The sequence below is a fragment of the Budorcas taxicolor genome, chromosome X (assembly GCF_023091745.1).
Source record: "Budorcas taxicolor isolate Tak-1 chromosome X, Takin1.1, whole genome shotgun sequence".
Taxonomy (NCBI): Eukaryota; Metazoa; Chordata; class Mammalia; order Artiodactyla; family Bovidae; genus Budorcas; species Budorcas taxicolor.
This window is the reverse complement of record NC_068935.1, coordinates 41,266,581-41,281,825: the sequence shown is the minus strand read 5'-3', so window position 1 is coordinate 41,281,825 and position 15,245 is coordinate 41,266,581. Positions and strand designations below refer to the sequence as shown.

General features: G+C 45.8%; 1 protein-coding gene across 1 annotated transcript; it reads left to right on the top strand.

Moving 5' to 3' along the window:
- Window positions 1-452: 452 nt before the first annotated feature.
- Window positions 453-5,757, top strand: LOC128069410 (uncharacterized). The gene is given in 4 exon segments (XM_052662618.1): window positions 453-859; window positions 943-3,348; window positions 3,350-4,499; window positions 4,594-5,757. Coding segments are annotated over 4 exon segments (5,127 nt in total).
- The last annotated feature ends 9,488 nt before the right edge of the window (window positions 5,758-15,245 follow it).

Sequence of the window (15,245 nt, the reverse complement as noted above, 5' to 3'; positions counted from 1 at the left end):
GCCATGGATGTCTTGTTTTCTCAGCTGTGGGGACTTGGACTGCGGGCATAACATTTGGGGGCTCGTCCGGGATCCCCTGACTGAGAAGAACAACACCTTCCAGGCATAAGGAAGCCTCACTAGGAGGAAGTATATCTGGACGCCAGCATCAGGTCAGGGGGTGAAAGAGTTGCCCGGCTAGCATAAGTCCGAGGCCCAGCATTTGAGCTGGAAGGCAGCTGGTTCTGTGAGCCATTCTGTAAAGGAATGGGGGAAAACGTTTCTCCCGATCCTGAGTCTGGTGGGCAGTGGACGCCCTCGGTAAGGTAACTTTGGGGAACAGGACAACAGCAACCCGGGATAAACCTAGTTCAGTGTTTTCGGCCGATATTTGTTCGTCTACTGTCTGTCACTTGTCTCTGTGTGCCGGCGCCTTGCTTGCTTTTTGTGTGTTTATTGTGGGTGTTGCCGTCATGGGTCAAAGTTATTCTACACCGCTATCTGTAATGACTGACCATTTTTCCGATTTTAAGTCCAAGGCTCAGAATCTATCAATGCTAGTAAGGAAGAGCAAGCTAAAAACCCTATGCTCATCTGAGTGGCCGACATTTCAGGTCGGCTGGCCGCCGGAGGGAACTTTCGGCCTGCCAGTCATCCAGGCTGTTAAAGAAAAAATAATGGCTCTGGACCCTCGGGGCCATCCAGACCAAGCTCCTTACATCCTAGTCTGGCAGAATCTAGTAGAAGACCCTCCCGTTTGGCTGAAACCCTTTATTCACAACCCCCCCAGTGCTTCTGTTCCGCAGGTCCTGGTCGTGGAGGCCTCTAAGGAAGAAGACTGGGAGGCACAGGAGAGCCGGAAGAAACTGATACTCCAGGAGTCTTCTCTATACCCTAGCCTGATTGATTTAGACAATGAAATCTCGCCTCCCCCATATATTCCGCCACCCTTGCTCCCGCAAGTACCTCAGGTGTTGTCCGGAGAACAAAGGGGGGACCCAGAACCCTCGGCTCCGCAGCAGGAGGGGGGCCAGCCCAGGGAACTCGAGGAAGGACCCGAGGGGGCGGAGACTTGTCTGACTACGGGAGCCGAGAGGCCCCTTCGTCCACCATTCGAGTGCTTCCTGTCCGGGTTGGGCCAGCAAATCCTGACGGGGAACGGAACTACCAATACTGGCCTTTCTCTACTAGCGATTTGCATAACTGGAAAGCTCAAAACCCCTCTTTTTCTGAAAAACCTCAAGGCCTTATTGATCTTTTAGACACTATCCTGTTTACTCACAATTCTACTTGGGATGATTGTCAGCAGCTGTTACAGGTGCTTTTCACCATGGAGGAATGGGAGCGAATTCTGTTGGAAGAACGGAAACATGTTCCCGGAGCGGATGGGAGACCGACCATGCAGCCCCACCTAGTGGAGGAAGGGTTCCCTTCCACGCGGCCGAACTGGGACTTTGAACGCGCTGAAGGTAGGGAGCGTCTCCCAGTGTACCATCAGACTCTCATGGCCGGCCTCCGGGCAGCCGCCAGGAAACCCACGAATTTGTCGAAGGTAAATCTGATAAGACAGGAGCCAAACAAGAGCCCAGCAGCCTTCTTAGAAAGGTTAATGGAAGCCTTTAGGCAGTATACGCCCATGGACCCCCAGGCTGATGAGTCAAGCGCAGCAGTTCTATTAGCTTTCGTGAACCAGGCAGCTCCAGATATCAGGAGGAAGTTACAGAAGATAGAAGGGCTGGGGAAACTGTCAATACAGGATCTGGTAAGGGCAGCTGAGGAAGTGTTTAATAACAGAGAGACCCCTGAGGAGAGGGAGGAACGGATTAGACGGGAAGAAAGAGAATATGAGGAATGGATTAGATGGGAGGAAAGGGAATATAAGGCTGAAGAAAACTGGAGAAATCAAAAAGAGCTGGCTCAGATCCTTTTTGCGGGGACGAGAAAGGGGCCCGAAGCCCCGAGAACTAAAGACACCCAGTCGGGAGGAAAGGAAAAACCAGCTAGACCAGCCCTAAAGAGAGACCAATGCGCTTACTGCAAAAAGCAGGGACACTGGAAAAATGAGTGCCCCAAAAGAGATCTGAAGAGAAAGACTGTAAGAAAGGAGGAATCTTCCTCGGGGACCCACGTCTTATATGCAGGGGAAGATAGTGATTGGGGGGGTCAGGGCCCGGCACCTCTCCCCAAGTCCTGGGTAACTGTTAATGTGGAGGGGAAACCAGTCGGCTTCATGGTGGATACGGGAGCTCAACACTCAGTTCTCAATCAAAAATTTGGGCCGATGTCCAAAAAGACTAGCTTGGTCCAGGGAGCCACCAGGACAAAGAGATATTACTGGACTACTAAACGAAAAGTGGACTTGGGAGCCCAACGGGTGTCCCACTCATTTCTGGTGATCCCAGAATGTCTGGCCCCTTTATTAGGAAGAGACCTATTAGCCAAAGTCAATGCGCAAATTCACTTTGACTCTGGGGGGATATCAGTCACAGACGGGCTTGGACAACCAATTCATGTTTTATCCCTGGCACTGAGAGATGAATACAGACTATATTCACCAAAGCCCCCTGCAGCTGTGGATCCTGCTATGTAACAGTGGATTCAGAAATACCCTCCGGCCTGGGCAGAGATAGCGGGAGTAGGACTGGCTAAACAAAGACCTCCCATTGTTGTTGAATTAAAAGCAAATGCTACTCCTGTGAGGGTGAAACAGTATCCCATGAGCCAGGAGGCCCGGCAAGGAATTATGCCACACATACAGCGCCTCCTAAAGGCAGGAATTCTCAAAAAGTGCCGGTCCCCATGGAATACTCCCCTGTTGCCTGTAAGAAAGCCCGGGGGATCAGACTTTAGACCAGTCCAAGATCTTCGTGAAGTCAACAAATGGGTGAATGACATTCATCCCACTGTCCCTAACCCATACACCCTCCTGAGCAGCTTGCCACCAGACTATGTTTGGTATACAATTTTAGACTTGAAAGATGCCTTTTTCAGCTTGCCTTTGGCCCCCCAGAGCCAGGAAATCTTCGCATTCGAATGGGCTGACGAGGACGGCCAAACTGTGGGGCAGCTGACCTGGACTCGCCTCCCACAGGGATTCAAAAACTGGCCAACATTGTTCAATGAGGCTCTGGGCAAAGATCTCTGTGAGTATTGAACCAGCCACCCCGAAGTCGTTCTGTTGCAGTATGTAGATGACCTAATGCTGGCCACTACTACTAAAGAGGTATGCCTAAAGGCCACAGGCGATCTTCTCCAGACTTTGGGGACATTGGGGTACCGGGCAAGTGCAAAGAAGGCCCAAATTGCTAGACAGGAAGTCATTTATTTGGGATATAAAATAAAACAGGGACAAAGATGGTTGACTCAGGCTACAAAAGACTATTCTACAGATCCCCGAGCCAACGACTCCCTGGCATGTGAGAGAGTTTTTAGGGACTGTTGGGTACTGCAGGCTATGGATTATGGGGTTTGCTGAAAAGGCCCGGCCTCTATATGAAGAAAGCAGAGAAAATAAGGACTGGACTTGGACTGAATCAATGAGGCGGGCATTTCAGGAACTTAGACAGGCGTTACTAGAAACCCCAGCCCTTGCTCTCCCTGACCCGACTAAGCCATTTCAATTGTTTGTGGATGAAAAGCAGGGAGTAGGGAAGGGAGTCCTGATGCAGCAATGGGGATCATGGAGACGGCCTGTGGCGTATCTCTCTAAACGACTGGATCCAGTAGCTGCGGGATGGCCACCCTGTCTCCGTATCATCGCGGCCACTGCTCACCTTGTCCATAATGCTGACAAGCTGACTTATGGACAGCATCTCCTGGTCTACACTCCTCATGCCATAGAGGGAATCCTCAAACAGCCACCGGGTAAGTGGATTTCTAATGCTCGCCTAATCCATTACCAGGCCCTGCTGCTGGATGCTCCCCGGATACACTTTCAAACACCTTGTTTTCTGAACCCTGCCACTTTGCTACCCATCCCGGAGGAGAACGGGCCCCTCCATGACTGTGTTGAAGTGTTAGCTGAGGTAACCGCCATATGAAAAGACCTTAGCAACTTACCATTAGAAAACAGTGAGCTGGTATGGTTCACGGACGGGAGCAGTTATATAAAGGATGGACAGAGAAAAGCGGGGGCAGCCATAGTAGATGACACTGGAAGGATCATCTGGGCTGAGGCTTTGCCCCCTGGAACATCAGCCCAAAAAGCAGAACTGATAGCTATGATACAAGCACTAGAGAGGGCAAAAGGAAAAAGAATCACTATTTACACTGACAGCCAATATGCATTCGGCACTGTGCACATTCAAGGCCCCATATATAAAGAGCAGGGGCTCTTGACAGCGGAGGGAAAAGAGATTAAAAACGTACCTGAGATTTGCAGACTCTTGGCAGCGATCCACTTGCCCCGGGCAGTATCCATAGTGCATGTCCCGGGACACCAGAAAGGAGAGGGTGTCAGGGCCCGAGGCAACCATGCTGCCGATGCAGCAGCCCATGAGGCAGCTGCTGGAGACCACAAGGCCCATATACTGACTGTGGGATTGCCACCACCGGGGATGGGAACACTCCCCCCAAGCCCCATATACTCCCCCTCTGATTTACGCTGGGTGCAAGAAAATACCACCCATCCTGCTGGCAAAAACGGATGGTATCAGGACCAAGATGACAACCTGTTGCTTCCTGCCAACCTGGGCAGACATCTCTACCCATTTACATCAAACCACCCATGTGGGAGAGAAACAGACTTTGACACTCCTGCAAACAGCTCAGCTGTGGTTTCCCCAACAGAAGAAAACCATACAGGATATAATCCACACGTGCAAGGCCTGTCAGATGATGAGACCAGGAAAAGGACAGCACACAGGTGTAAGATATCGGGGGGGAAGGCCAGGACATCATTGGGAGATAGATTTCACTGAGGTAAGGCCAGGCAAGTATGGGTACCGTTACCTGTTAGTTTTGGTTGATACGTTTTCTGGGTGGATAGAAGCTTACCCCACTAAAATGGAGACAGCGATAGTAGTAGCTAAGAAGCTCCTAGAAGAGATTATACCTAGGTTTGGGCTGCCGGCATCTATCGGCTCTGATAATGGACCTGCATTTGTGAGTAAAATTGTTCAGAGACTGGCCTCAGCCCTGGGGACCAAATGGAAGTTACATTGCGAATACAGTCCCCAGAGCTCAGGGCAGGTAGAAAGAATGAATTGGACCCTAAGAGAAACTTTAACAAAACTGGCAATAGAGACTGGCAGGGACTGGGTGACCCTCCTTCCCTTCGTGCTTCTTTGGGCATGAAACACCCCCTATAAACTGGGTCTGACTCCCTTTGAAATTGTATATGAAAGTCTGACCCCTGTTTGTCCAGCGTTTGAGGGAAAGACCAAACCACCTCTCTTGCTATGCGCTTTCCAACAGGAGATGCTAGCTTTGAGTAAGGTGCATAAACATATCTGGTCATTGGTAGGAGAAATTCATGAGGGCCAAAATGAAGGAACGACCCTGTCTCATAATATAGGCCCGGGAGATTGGGTTTGGGTTAAAAGACACCAGTCGAGGACCTTAGAACCAAGATGGAAGGGCCCTTATGTTGTTCTTCTTACCACCCCTACTGCCCTCAAGGTAGACGGAATTGGACCCTGGGTACATTGCAACCACATGCGACAGGCCACTCCAGAAGAACAAGAGAGGGCTCAAAGAGAATGGAAGTCAACACTGCATCCCTCCAATCCCTTAAAATTGAAGCTCGTCCAACAGCAGATCTCTGACGGATCACTCTGACTCTCCTGATGATGGCTGTCCTCCTCGAACCCGGAACTGCCAGCACTGACCCACATCAACCTGTCAAGATCACCTGGAGACTTCAAAATGGGCTGATGCGAGAGGTACTCAATACAACCACCGAGACACATCCTCTGAACACCTGGTGGCCTGACTTATACTTTAACCTCAAGGACTTAGTGGACACCCCTTGGTCAGCGCCTCTGACCTGATCTAGAGGTTTTTGGGCATGTCCTGGTCATAAAAGTGACGGGGAAACTTGTGGGCGTATACAACATTATTTCTGTAGGTCATGGAGCTGTGTGACTTCAAATGATGGGGTAAGGAAATGGAAAACTAGCAACTGAGATTTAGTCAACTTCTCCTTCACTCAGCCTTTGCCAAGAGATGAAACCGAATTCTATGATCAGGAAGATGAGATACCTAAAGATGAGACTGCTCAGGTAAAATTAACGTTTAACCAGAAGTTGGCTACGCAGGAAAAGTCTTGGGTGTCTGGATTATCTTGGGGCTTCCAGCTACAGGCCGATGGGTTCAGTGTAAAACCTGGGGGAATCCTGATTATGAGTCAGATCATAGAGCCTATCCAAACCCAAAGTGTGGGCCCCAATCAGATGAAAATCCGGGCCCACAAAGAGTGTTTAAGGCAGATCCGACTCAGAGGGCTACAATTCTGAGCCCTACGCCCTCCGTTTCCTGACCAGGAGGCCAGCCTAATATAGCAGAGGCCCTCGACCCCTTGTCCCCCACCTCCAACCTAGAAACGTCAGACCCATTGTGGGATCTAGCTAAAGCAGCCTTTAAAGCCCTAAACCATTCTAACCCCAGAGCAACTCAATCCTGTTGGCTCTGCTACACTCTTCACCCTCCCTTTTATGAAGCAATAGGCTTAGATGTTTCTTAACAACCTGTCTACCAGCTCAGGTCCACCTCAGTGTCACTGGAGAAAACATAGGGTCGGTCTCACTATGAGAGAAGTTTGGGGAAGAGGACTTTGCTTAGGTAAAGTTCCACTTGAAAAGGCTCCCTTGTGCGCCCGAACAGTCAATCTCACAGAACTGGACCAAATAAAATGGATTGTGCGTGAGGCAGGGGGATGGTGGGTCTGCTCACATACCGGGCTGACTCCGTGTCTATATGCATCGGTCTTTAATCCAAATAGAGAGTTTTGTGTATTAGTGACTGTAATGCCCAAAATCTTATATCACCCAGAAGAAGCTATGTATGACTATTGGGCCAAGGAGACTATAGATCAGTTAGGGAAAAACAGAGTTAAGAGAGAGCCTATCACAACCATCATGCTAGCGAACATGTTCTATCTCGGGATTGCCAGGGCAGGGACAAGAATAACATCCCTGACTATGCCAAAGCAGGGATTCACTTCCCTACGAGCGGCAATAGATAAACACATTACCCGTATAGAACAGTCAATCAGCCACCTTGAAGAATCCCTAACTTCACTATCAGAGATGGTTTTGCAAAACAGAAGGGGCCTAGACCTGATCTCCCTACACCAAGGCAGTATATGTGCGGCCTTGGGAGAAGAATGTTGCTTTTATGCAGACCACACTGGGGTGGAGAGAGAGTCCATGGCAAAAGTGAGAAAAAGATTAGCACAGCAGAAGAGAGAGCGGGAAGCCCAGCAGGGGTGGTTCGAGTCCTGGTTCCATCAATCTCCTTGGCTAACAACACTAATTTCTACCCTACTCGGACTGCTCATTATACTCCTATCATTCTAACTTTTGGCCCGTGTATTTTAAATAAATTAATAACCTTTGTAAAAGAACAAATCAGTACCGTTCAGGTAATGGCACTGAGGCAACAATATCAGGCAGTGTCTCAGAATGGAGAGGAAGATTCCTCTCAAGGATAAAAAGACAGGGGGGAATGTTAGGACCAAACAGGCGCCATGACAGGCTTCAGGAGGCCAAGGTAGGCCTAAGTCTCCTTTACAGAGGGGCTGAGTTATTGCCAAGGAGGAGCTGAGATCATTCTCCGCCGACGCCAGGACTCAACCAATCAGTATACTCCCTGTAGCCTGGTTCAAGCTTATCAGGACGAGGATGAAAACCCCCTGAGAAAGCCCACGCGTGCGAAAATCTAGCCAATTAGAAGATGCTAAGGAACCCTTGCAACCAATCCACCCCTGCCAACTCCCTGTCTTTGTCTTAAACCTATAAATACTGCTGTAATTCAGGGCTCGGGTCCCTTGCTCCACTCCGCTGCGCTGGATGTGACTTGGGCCCTGGCTCGAGCTAGCAATAAACTCCCTTTTTGCATTTGCATTGCCGTGGATGTCTTGTTTTCTCAGCTGTGGGGACTTGGACTGCGGGCATAACAGTTTGACCTTGATTCTTTAATTTGTATGTCGTATTTTGCCTTGGTGGTGTTTAAGGTTAACCTTAAATCTGTAGATTTCTGAATCTTAAAGAATCACAGCAGCTCTGCAGAAGTCATGAACTTCACCATGACGACTTCAACCCAAAGAAGTCCCATGACCTGGGGTCCCAGACTTTGGACTTGCTTTGAGCATGGAGTTGTTTTCATTGCTTATAACATGTGCATTTGTGCTTATGCAAACAATCTTGCAATCTTAAGTATGGGGAGATATCAGAGTATGTGTATACTGTATTTGTACCCCACACAGTACAAGGCAGTGTCTCAGGCTGATTGGTCTCCCCAGCAGGACATTTTTGTGATAACTTCCTGCAACCTTCGTTTTCTGTGTCACCAAGTCCCTGGACATAGCTACCTTGTTTGATTATTTGTCAGCTTTCCCTCATTGAACCAATCTCAACATTTGTCCTATCAAATTTGGAATTTGGGACTAGTCCACAAGACTGAATGATAGCCTGCTAAATCTCATTAATGCTCTTTTATTACAGAGAACACTATTTTGAAGATTTATTGTTGATTTCTCCTGAGCTCTCCTTGTTTCTATGCCTGTGAAGTGGTTTTCTGTGCTTTTTTTTGTATTTTATAAAATGCTATGTTTTCCCTATGATATGTTGTCGTTGTAAGCTCCCACTTGTAGATTTTTATTATTCACAATGACTATAAATGTGATAATAAAAAAAAAAAGCTTGTGGTCTGCCAAGTACATTATCCAATGTTTCAAGGCAGAGCTCTGAGTTATAGAACCTAATGCATTGAGAGATTTGGTGGCAAGGTATGGACTTTCCAGGTCAGGATTGAAGTTATCTCCTTTAAGAAGGTAAAAAAGTTAGTAGGTAATCTAATCCCTTCCTATGAGAAGTTGAAGGCCACGAATAAATATTTGGGCATTGTTGAGGTGGAAGGGACATCTTCTACCCCTGCTAGAGGAATGGCAGACCCCCAGAGCCCTGTAGACCACCAGCCCAGAAGTCAGGAGAGCATGGACTAGAAGCAAGAGGTGCAAAGTTAACCCCTGGTCAAGCCTGCAGTCAAACTCTGGTCCCTAGAGTCTGGAGTGTTTATCATTACACCACACTACCTGGTCTCATAAAGTTGTAGTAAGGGTACAGAATCCAAAGAGGTAAGTTAGTAAGAGGTTATTTTTAGCATTGTTTGTTCTTAAAATTTGATACTCTTTCTACTGCTTGTGTAAAATTTCCTGTTAACTAAAATTGCATGTCCTCTGTACGGCTTGCCATGGTTTCAACATTCATCAAATAGCTTTATCACTGTGGTCAGGAAACTCTTTCCCCACAGGAGAGGAGAGCAAGACTGTGCCAGTCTGTCTTGGCTGTAGCTGTTCCTGCTGGGTGGGTGGGCATGGGTCACTTCCTAGGATTTCCTGATGATTTGGAGTTGCAGGTGTCAGCAACTCCATTCCAGCTATTTAGTCTAGAGGCCCCAAGCAGAGCGTCCCCTGGTCTTTCAGAGCAGCTGAGACTTATCTCCTTATTATTTATTACCCAATCTATGTTAAGGAGTGGGCCATCTATTAGCATAGCATCCCCATAATGTGTGCCCCTCTCCCCAGAAAGTCTCTGAAATGTTGTTCTGAGGGGGAATTTTGTAAGGGGCCGAAGGGTTAGGTGAGCAGATGGCTGGTGACATTTGGGGTATTGCTATCAACCTGACTCCATTTCAGAACACTTTCTTGAGCTTGCAGAGCTTATAGTGAGAGTCCAGTAATGAATTTTGTCCCATTCAGATACAGCTTGCAATGCCCATATCCGCTGGACGCCAGTGATGAGGGAGTGTCGGCCGGAGGTGGGAGGAAGCTACCCAAGCATTTGGTGTCTGCCCTTGGCCTCACTCTGACAGTTTTGTGAGTTAAGGTAACCCTGGCCTGAGAAAGCCTGGGGCACATCAAGGAGGGAATTGCTGCTATTGTATTTCTATACACGGTTAACTGCCACAGATCAAGGAGAAGTTTGTGTCTTTGTTTCCATGAAAGCAAGGAAATTTGAAACTGGGGAAGTCTTTAGGAATATGAGTGATCTCAAGGAGTAGAGTAATAATTGTTCTCATTTATTGAAGGCTTTATTTTATTTTATTTTGGTGCCAAGTTCTGTGTCACTCACTCTTTGTAGCATCTCATGTAGTATTCATTACACGCCCTGTTGGTAGAAGATATCATCATCTCAAGTAATATTTATAGGTAAGATGTGAATTCTAACTGGGAATCTATGTGTCTTACCCAGGCCCCATGCCCCGAACCACTAGTTTCTGCTGATTTTAAAAAGGAGATGAAAGTTTCAGAAGGTAGAGAAGGCCTGGTCCTCTGGGCCATTTTACAAGTGAAGGTAATGAATGCCAAGGTCCACCACTCTGTACCACCACTGAGCTGGGCAGTCTCCTTGAATGCCTCACCTCCCTACCTTTGACTCTATGCTTAGGCTACACTCAGCCTTCTCACTCGCTCAGCCCTCAGTCGTGTCCGACTCTTCGCGACCCCTGGCCTGTAGTCCGCCAGGCTCCTCTGTTCACGGGGAATTCTCCAGGCAAGAATACTGGAGTTGGTTGCCATGCCCTCCTCCAGTGGATCTTCTGAACCCAGGGATCAAACCCAGGTCTCCCACATCATAGGCAGATTCTTAATCATCTGAGCCCCCAGGGCCAAGTGTCACTAATTTAGAAATTATCTTTTGTCTTCAAAATTCACTTTACCCTAGACCTTCTTCCAAGGTATTTGATTAGAGGAAAGTGAAGGAAAGTGAAAGTTAATCACACAGTTGTGTCCAGCTCTGTGATGCCATGGACTGCAGCCTGTTCCGCTCCTCTGTCCATGGAATTCTCCAGGCAAGAGTACTGGAGTGGGTTGCCGTTTCCTTCTTCAGAGGATCTTCCCGACCCAGGGATCAAACCCAGGTCTCCCACATTGCAGGCAGATTTTTTATCAGCTGAACCACAAGGGAAAATTAGAGGAAGTCCCTACCAAATTAATGACATTAAGATGTGACTGAGTGTCAGAATAAATACTCCAGTTTAGGAAACTGTGAAATTGACCTGAAGGACTGAATTTAATGATGGATCTACAGGAGCAGGGAGGGCTGACAGGAAGATACTGGAGTGCGTCCCTGTTGTGTGTCTGCGTGTGTGCCACTCCACAACCTGCCTGCATAGCCCTCAGTATTCCTTAAAGGCATGTTTATACAGAAGAGGGGCAGACACTGATAATAAACAAACACATCTTGGAGTTCAAGTATAGTAACTGGAGGTTGAGTCAAAGTGAGAATTCCCTGGCAGGAGAGCTACCAACTACAGAGACCTCCAGTGTGGATCAGATCATCAGCAGGATGGGGAAAAACACATTTCCTTCAGGCTCCTCTCATCCACACTGTTGAGTATTTTCCTCATGCTGCACACAGGGTCGAGAAGACCTGTCAACTTTACCGCCACCTTTCTGAGGCCTGGTGAAGTGAGACCAACAATGAAACTGAAGACACACTAGTGAAACCAGAAACTCATCTTCTCCAATGGCCAAAAAACCCTTTAAGTGACTCTGATAGGCTCTATGATAAGCAGTTAGTATCCATCATCTTCTTTCACACTCCTGGTAATCTGAAGAGCTAGGTGCTATGTTATTTCACAGAGAAGTTAAGCTAATGGCCTAGGGACACTCCAGGCTCATAATTACAGAGTTGAGATTTGACAGCATGTGTTTATATAGCTCGTGTGCTCTTACCTACATAACATCTACATAGTCATGGGACTTTGGGGGTGGAGTGGAAGAGTTTTAAAATATTATTTTAAAAATCATGTTAATTAATGAGATTGTAGAAAATAAAAAGGGATAGAAGAAATTCACTTTATTTTTGCCATCTAAACCCCTAAACTTGTAGTGTTTTGTAGTATGTTCTTATGGGTTTCCCCAGCGGCTCAGACTGCAATGCAGGAGTCCTGGGTTCCATCCCTGGGTCAGTAAAATCCAATGGAGAAGGGAAAGGCAACCCACTCTAGTATTCTTGCCTGGAGAATTCCATGGACTGAGGAGACTGGTGGGCTACAGTCCATGCAGCTGCAAAACAGTTGGACATGACTGAGTGACGAACACATGCACAAAGTATGTTCATACAGTCCTTTATCTGCAGTTATAATTATTTATGCATATATTTTATTTTATTATTATTTTTTAAAGGAGTAACTGAAAGTAACTGGCTTCTGAGAGTCACTAGCTGTGTAATATTGGGTAAGTTGCTTTCCTCTCTGAACTTTAGTTTTAGTTCAGTTCAGTTGCTCAGTCATGTCTGACCCCATGGACTGCAGCACGCCAGGCTTCCCTGTCCATCACCAACTCCTGGAGCTTGCTCAAACTTATGTCCATCGAGTCAGTGATGCCATCCAATCATCTCATCCTCTGTTGGCCCCTTCTCCTCCTGCCTTCTATCTTTCCCAGCATCAGGGTCTTTTCAAATGAGTCAGTTCTTCCCAAAGTATTGGAGTTTCAGCTTCCACATCAGTCCTTCCAATGAACACTCAGGACTGATTTCCTCTAGGATAGACTGGTTTGATCTCCTCACAGTCCAAGGGACTCTCAAGAGTCTTCTCCAATACCACAGTTCAAAAGCATCAATTCTTCAGTGCTCAGCTTTCTTTATAGTCCAACTCTCACATCCATACAAGACTAATGGAAAAACCATAGCTTTGACTAGATGGGCCTGTGTTGGCAAAGTAATGTCTGCTTTTTAATATGCTGTCTAGGTTGGTCATAGGTCTTCTTCCAAGGAGTAAGCGTCTTTCAATTTCATGGGTGCAGTTACTATCTACAGTGATTTTGGAGTCCCCCAAAATAAAGTCTGTCACTGTTTCCATTGTTTCCCCCTCTGTTTGCCATGAATTGACGGGACCAGATGCCATGATCTTAGTTTTCTGAATGCTGAGTTTTAAGCCAACTTTTTCACTCTCCTCTTTTACTTTCATCAGAGGAAATAATATACCTCATGGGATAGTTGGCAGATATAGCAGCTCAATAAGTACTAACGATCATCTAAAGAAGATGTGGTACATGTATACAATGAAATATTACTCAGCCATAAAAAGAATGAAATAATGCCATTTGCAGCAACATGGATGGAACTAGAGATTACCATACTAAGTGAAATGAAGTTCAGAGAAAGTTACCGTATGCTATCACTTATATGTGGAAGCTAAAATATGACACAAGTGAATTTATCTACAAAACAAAAACAGACCCACAGACATAGAGAAAAGACTTGTGGTTGCCAAGGAGGAGGAGAGATGTGGGAGGATGGACTGGGAGTTAGGTTAGCAGAGGCAAATTAGTTAGTAAACATAGAATGAATAAACAATAAAATCCTACTGAAGTGTTAGTCAATTAGTGGTATCCAACTCTTTGTGACAGCAGGAAATGTGGCCCACCAGGCTTCTCTGTCCATGGGATTCCCTAGGCAACAATACTGGAGTGGGTTGCCATTGCCTCCTCCAGGGGATCTTCCCCACCTAGGGATCAAGTCCGTCTTTTCTGCCTCCTGCTGTAACAGCCGGGTTCTTTACCACTAGCGCCACCTGGGAAGCCCCGCTGTATAGCACAGGGAGCTAGATGGTCTCACGTCACTGAGATTTTAGACTTCTTTGCTGCAGCCATTAGTCTAGCCTGCCTAATATGTTCAGTAGTGGGTCTTGTACTTCAATTGGGAGGCAAAATTAAGTTGGAGCCAAAGGAGCCTTGTCTAGGCCATGGGCCATGGCAGGCAAAGCCAGACTTCCTAGGGCAGCAGGAGACTGAAAAAGAACTCTATAAGAAATGAAAAGAAAATCAAGCTATGGAAATAGGGACGGGGCAACCTTGGTGCCCATTTTTTTTTTTCAGTCCTCAATTTAATTTCTTTGTGAGACTGTCTGAAACACACATATTGGGTTGCCTGCCCAAATCCATCTTCCTATATCTTTCTCTGTTTTTATCTGGATAATTCACCCTCCACTATACAGTTATTCCTCCTGCCAGTCTTTGGTTTATGCATATGATGCAATTCTGACCAATGTGATGTGAGTGAAATTTTAGGGACAAGCTTATGTGTATATTTTAATACACTCTACTGTATACACAGTTTTCTACATTTGCACTCAATGCATCATAGTGTTCTCTATGGTATTTATTTTTGTAATCTGAATTTTTTCTTTAAATAATAGCATTGTATTATTTCTGCTTATAAAAGTGGTTTGTTCCTCACTAAAAAGAATTCATAATTCAGAAAGGCACAAAGAAGATAATAAAGAATGAGCTCTAATTTCACCATGCAGAGAGAACCATTTTAACGCTTTATTTTTCATTTTTAAGACAATTAAATATTTGGGTTTATTTCCTTTCAGTCTTGCTTTTTTAAAACATATCCACATACTTTTCTTTCAAAAAACTGGGATCACAATGTGCATGCAATAATTTGTTCATGCTTTTTTTCACTTAAAATATTATAAAGTTTCATATGTTATTAAAACACGTATGTCATATGTCATTAAAACACCATTTAAAATGCTTGTGTATAGCACGTAAAGCACTGTTGATTTATTAAACTCATTATCTAATTGTGACTCTTTCGTGTCTTTCCAGTTAAAAATAATTTTTAGATGCTATCTCAATAAGTATTTCTTCAAATTGCCATTTCAAAATTTCTGATTAATACCTTAGGATAAGATCTTAGTCAATGAACTGCTGTTCAGAGAGTATAAACTTTACAGAAGTGCTCTATTCATATTGTCAATTGCTTTCATGAATGGTTGTATCAATTTATTCTCTCATCTGCAAGATAAAATGTCTGTCCATTTTAATTACTGCACAGTTTACTATTTTTGATCCATTCTTATTACAAATAAGGCTGCCATGAACATCTCCAGACCAGGGTATTAAGGCACCAGACCTGGGTTAAATTCCTCTTTCACTTAACCAGCAGACCTTGCACACTGGAGCCTCAGTTTCTTCATCTGTAGAATATAGAAATAGCGGGGCTTTAAAAGGCTGTGATGTGAATTGACTAATTATTAGTTCAGTCAAAACAAATGTGTCATTGCCCTTTGTCTGCGTTCTGAATTTTTCAGTT